Here is a 6,052-nt window from a genome sequence, read left to right as displayed (position 1 = left end):
AATTAAGTATTTAATCCCTAAAATTGCCTTGAGAGGAACCATAAGTCAGAGAGGAGATCATCCATAAGTAAGAGTTCCTTGCTTACAGATGATCAAAAAGCTTAAATGAGTTTACAATTTTAGGAAACAAATAGGAAAATCTTTTATAATTTATGAGTAAAATCTAACTCTACTCTGTCTCGAGAGAAGGTTGTTCCAACTCTAATAGTCCCTTTTTCAATAGGACTAGAGTACCCTGTACACTTCCCTAGTTGAATATCTAAAGATACTGCATCTATTCCTGAGAGCCTTGTGATGCCCACCAAGGAACAATCAAAATTCAATTTAAACTTCTTGGGTATGTTTTTTTTTTTTTTTTTTTGGTGGGGGGGTGGGGGGTGGGGGTTTGTGGGGGTGGGGAGATTTAGGATGCAAGTGCATATGGGTCATTTTCAAAGGGGAGGGAGAGAGAATAACATCAACGGCTAGGTTGTGGAAAAAAATTGTCTGCAATTCCGATCTCGTACAATTCCGTGCAATACCACCTTCAGGCGGTGACACGTGTATTGATACCAATACAATGGTCCAGATCTGATTTAAATGCCTCTTCACTGATTTAATGTTTTATTAGTTGTACCAGATCTGGACAATTGTATTGGTATCAATACACGTGTCACCGCCTGAAGGTGGTATTGCACGAAATTGTACGAGATCAGAATTGCAGACGATTTCAACCCCTAGGTTGTTGGCACTTCAACAACATACCCAATATTTTCCCTAATATATTATTATTATTATTATTCAATTAACATAGTTAAAATCTTCTTCAGCTTTGATTAAATTTCCAACTCTCCCTAATTCTGATAAACCTACATGGGGTTCTCTGATAAACCAAGAAACACACCCATCAAGGTGAATACTAAAAGCACTTTAGGGGTAAAGAATGTTATTTATAAAGTATGAAAACAATCCCAAAAGCCCATTTCAAGTGATCAAATGATCAAATATTCTCTCTATAAGAAAAATAAAAAAAAATAAAAAAAAAATTGATAAACACTTTTAATCTCAACCAAAAAAATGAAATTTGTTGATTGATTATAGAGTGTTAAAGCTTTCATCTTAAAATCAATTGACTTAAAGTGGGGTGGCCTCTTGTGGCTTTTATACATGATCGTCGAGTCACCCACATTTGATGTGGGACTATCTCAAAATAGAGATAATAGTTAAAATCAAAATGCCACGGACTGTCAAACTGTTTAGGTCTAGTTGACCCTAATTGACCTATTTTCTGCTTCAAGAAGCTAACTGAAAAGCAAGGCGAGTATGATGGGGTTTGTTTTGACTCTTATTTTCTAAATAAAAAATGACGAGTTTTCATTCATCCATTCATCATTTAACCTATGTTTGGGTATCAAGAAATGATTAAAAAAAATTGTATTTAAAGAAAGAGAGACATAGATTAATCATGGCATCATCATACTTATAGTTCATAAGAAATATCATTATACTTCATGTGGGAATGGAATTTTCACGTTACATAAAAATCAGTTTGTTTTCCCCAATTTTAGATTTGGACAAGGGGTTGCTTCCCTGCTGTAGCTCTTACTGGATAGCCTAGATTGATAGGGAGGAATTGGTTGGATTGAATTAGTATCAGCCTAATCTGATATCAATTCTTGATCGATATCATATTGTTGGATCAGTACAAACGAAGGATAATAAGGTAAAGAAAAAAAAGATATATTGATGTTTCAACTGCAACCGGGGGTAATTCTGTCTGATGAGGCTGTTCCAGATTATGCTTATACCATGATGGGAGTGTAGGGGCATCATTTTGGGCGGGATTTTTATTTTTTATTTTGTATGGGTATTGTGATTATTGGGGGCTTTGTCTGAGCCAGGGTTCTAAATCTAGGGAAAATCGTATCAACAATGACCCAATTGATAACGATTCAATACCAATCTTGGTCGGACAATTTTAATCCTAGTTTTCATTTAATAAGAAAAACTTTTTCTTGATTTTACCCCTGATTCGATATCAATATTGATTTGATACTGAACATGCATCTCAAGTGCTTCTAAGTAGTCCGATGTGCCCTGGAGGGATTGACTGGAGGGATTGACACACCTGAGAGTATCTTATTCCGTACTTAAAAGTTAAACCCTTATCAGAAATGTATGAAAAGCATCTGTAGCCGTTGTATCGATGCAGTGAGCATTGAGTGGCTAGAAACCCCTTGAGGCGCATGTTTAGATGCTCTCAACCTTATAGCAAAGGATGTGGACTCATCTGAGAGCAGACTGCACGCAGCCTGGCAGGCTTCTTTTGGCATGACTTGGAGAGCTGGTGAACCAGCGAAGCACGCAAGATTGAGTCCCACAGAAGATTATCAGAGAAAACCACAAGAAGTAATAATCATCAACGACAACGAGTGGATCAGAAAACCAGAACCCGGAAGAACTTTCATGAATCTACCATTCAATTTCTTCCAAGTTTGAGAGAAGTACTGTATTTTTTTCTTCAACTTATATAAACAAACAAAACGGCCCCAACGTTTCTCTGCCAAAGCATAAGAACAGTTCTCTAAACCCGTTCACAATCACCTCTTCTACTCCTACCCGTTATCTCTCTAAAACCCTTCAATTGATTCCCAAATCGAAAGAAGAATACCAAATTCAGAGATGGCTGTGATGTCTGAGCAAAACCCATCACCTGCGTTTGTAGAAACTGTGGATGAGATGATGAGAATCTACAAGTCATTACCACCCAGACCCACCATTGATGAAGTTGTAGTAGCGAAATCTGTTCTGGAAACTGTAAATACTGAAGAACAGATGAAGCTTGAAGAGATCTCTAAAGAGCAGATTCCTCAGGATGTTCCAGAAGAGATGTTTTCTTTGTTGCAGGAAGTGAAGAAGAACGCGGTCATGTTGCAGAGTCATGTGGAAAGGAGAGAGGCTCGTTACTGGGTTGATCTGGACAAGATGTTTCACATCATTGATGATCTCATACAAAGAGCTGCTGGATTGGTTTCTGGAGATACGCAGAATCAAAAACTGGGTGATTTGGGTTCCCCTGTTTCTAAAAGTGAAACTGTTGCTGTTATCAGTGATCAGAGCCTGACCAAGAAGAAGGAACCTGAAGGAGCTGAATCAAATGTCTCAAAGTCTGGATTCCTCTCAGGTCAGCATGCAATTTTCTTTCAATTTTTTCGAAAGAAGATGGAATCCAACTATATTAAAACTTAGAACCCAGTGAAAATCTGGTTTTCATCTATTTATTTGATCAGTTTGACATCAATTATTCCCTTCTGACTTTACAGATTTCTTTTAATGTGAAATAAATTCTTTTTATAATGGATTTTAGTCTATCAGCTTCTCATCTTCAATGGATTTGTCTGTTTTGCTACTCAAAAGAGCAATTGAAGCTCAAATTAGTTAAATCTCAACTAATATTTGAAACCCTTTTAATGAAATGGGGAGCTTCTTTGAACCAACCTGAAATTGATGTATCCTCTGTGTTATCTCATTGTATTTTAGGTCTAAATGTAATTTGGGGTATTTTTATAGGTGAAGGAGATAAAGAGAAATTAAGTCTAAAGAAGGTTGCAGGCTTAATTGAAACCTCTGCTAAAACTAGAACTGAAGTTCTTGACCTTGGAGGAAAGTTAATGGAGCAGGTTGAATGGCTTCCTGTGTCAATTGGGAAATTATCAGATATCACTGGGTTGAACTTATCTGAGAACCGGATCATGGCTCTTCCATCAACCTTTGGTGGCCTCAAGGCATTGACAAAGCTTGACATCCACTCAAATCAATTGATAAACCTTCCTGAATCATTTGGGGAACTTGTCAACCTGACTGAGCTAGACTTACGTGGAAACAGGTTAAGATCTCTACCAGCTTCTTTTGGGAACTTGACAAATCTTATTGTTCTGGATTTGAGTTCAAACGACCTAACTGTACTGCCACCAACACTGGGAAATCTAACTCGCTTGAAAAGATTGAATGCGGAAACGAATGAGCTCGAAGAACTTCCATACACAATTGGGTCTTGTTCATTACTTGGGGAGCTGAGATTGGATTTCAATAAGCTAAAAGCACTTCCAGAAGCAATTGGGAAGCTTGAATGCTTGGAGATCCTTACATTACACTATAACAGAATCACAGGGTTACCTACTACTATTGGTAATCTTTCCAGGTTGAAGGAACTTGACATCAGCTTCAATGAAGTTTCAAATTTACCTGAGAACTTGTGTTCTGTAACTAGTCTTGTGAAGTTGAATGTTGGGAATAACTTTGCGGATCTTTCAGCTTTACCAAGCTCAATTGGCAATCTTGAAATGCTTGAAGAACTGGATATAAGTAACAACCAGATAAGAGTCCTACCTGAATCTTTCAGGTTCCTCTCAAAGTTAAGAGTTCTTCATGCAGAAGAGACACCATTGGAAGTTCCACCAAGACAAATAGTTAAACTGGGAGCTCAGGTAATGCTAATTCCTACTTAGTTAAAAATTATGAAACTAGCTTTTTTTGGGCTTCTTCAAATCCTTCACATTTTCTTGATCATTTTTCAGGAAGTTGTTCAGTACATGGCTGATCTTGTTGCAATGAAGGATGTCAAACCTCAGCCTAGGAAGAAGAAAAGCTTCTGGTCATGGTTTTTCTCATTATTTCGGCACTGAAAAAAGAAACCCACTAAGAACAGGAAGGAATGGAAGCTTGATTCTACAATTTCCATTAAATTTGTATAGTAGGTGATGTTTTTGTATGTTTTTGAAAAATCCTGTATAGCTTATTATCTATTACTGTAATTTTACTTTGGTGCAAGTTTCCCAGAGCCCATGTACAGCTTATCAGATCTTCTTGTCCTGTTTAAGATTTCTAATGGATTCTACTCATCTATTTGAATGAATTGCCTGTTGTGGAACAAATGTAATCAACCCCATGGGGTAGTTGTGTTGGCAAGAGGCCTTCACCTCAGAAGGCATGTGATTTTGAGTTCGACTCTTATTTTCTTGGTGTCACTCACACGGGGTGTTTAGTGTTTTTCACTGTTTTCAGTGAAAGTTGAATGGTTCTCACTCAATCTTGGTATGATCTGGTTCATGTAATTGGGGGGTCAGTATAGGCCCGCAAGACTTTCGTCCTGGTTGATACTCATTGTTAGAAAACAAAAAAAAAAGGAACAAGTGCAACCTGAAACATAATGTCATCACTCTAACACAGTATTCTATTATTTGACTTCTATCTTGAGACACAAACAAAAGAAAGGAAGTCTAAATTCCCATTAAATTGATCTTAGCCCCAAGACTTTTTTGTTAGTAGAAAAAACTCAAAATCTCCACCTGATTTTGATTATGGTGGAATGATGGACTAGTTTGACGGAGCGCATTCTCCGGAACATAAAAGTAATGGTTTAAGTTTTGAAATAGTTATTATAGTTCATTTACTTTCTGACCTTGAGTATGAAATTCCAAAGTGGGATACTGTGGTTGTTGTCATCCACTACGTAGTGCTTATAGAGATAACAAGCCAGACCAATCTGCTTAGATGATTGACTTGATCATACGCTATTAATATATAAATCTAGAACCAAATAATAATAATAGGAGTTAATTGTGGAATACTGTTTAGGTACCACCCTATGCCTCATGGTAAAGTTTCCAGGTGTTGGCTGCTGAGGGTTTTTGAGGAATTTATGGTTGAATTGGAATTATTCTTAAAAAAAAAAAAAAAAATTAATTTATGACGAATTATTATTGTCACAAAAGCATGGATTTAGTCAGGTATCGCAATCGGTGGTTATCGATAATAATATGAGTCATTTGATAAAGACGATCTCCTGCCCATACCTAAAACCATGCACAAAGATCTTTTATTTTCAAAATTTCATAAGACATATTCTAGCATTTGAACAAATGATACATCCATTTTGACTTTTGGATAAAGAAGATATGTTGTCGATTAGTCGTGTGTTAAATCTTAGAGTCCAATTCAATTAAGGGAAAAAAGAAAACTTGTCTATGTATAGACATAGTCAGGTGCGTAAAGATTGTACTAACCCCCTCCC

General features: G+C 36.8%; 1 protein-coding gene across 1 annotated transcript; it reads left to right on the top strand.

Moving 5' to 3' along the window:
• Positions 1-2,422: 2,422 nt before the first annotated feature.
• On the top strand, positions 2,423-4,913 carry LOC122061005 (plant intracellular Ras-group-related LRR protein 5-like). Its single transcript, XM_042624151.1, has 3 exons — positions 2,423-3,163; positions 3,550-4,466; positions 4,557-4,913. The coding sequence occupies exons 1-3, from the start codon at positions 2,662-2,664 to the stop codon at positions 4,662-4,664; spliced, it is 1,527 nt and encodes a 508-aa protein (XP_042480085.1). The 5' UTR covers positions 2,423-2,661; the 3' UTR covers positions 4,665-4,913.
• Positions 4,914-6,052: the final 1,139 nt, after the last annotated feature.

Source organism: Macadamia integrifolia, chromosome 14 (assembly GCF_013358625.1).
Source record: "Macadamia integrifolia cultivar HAES 741 chromosome 14, SCU_Mint_v3, whole genome shotgun sequence".
NCBI classification, from domain to species: domain Eukaryota; kingdom Viridiplantae; phylum Streptophyta; class Magnoliopsida; order Proteales; family Proteaceae; genus Macadamia; species Macadamia integrifolia.
Note: the sequence above shows the minus strand (reverse complement) of the source record. Positions and strands in the feature narration are given on the sequence as shown.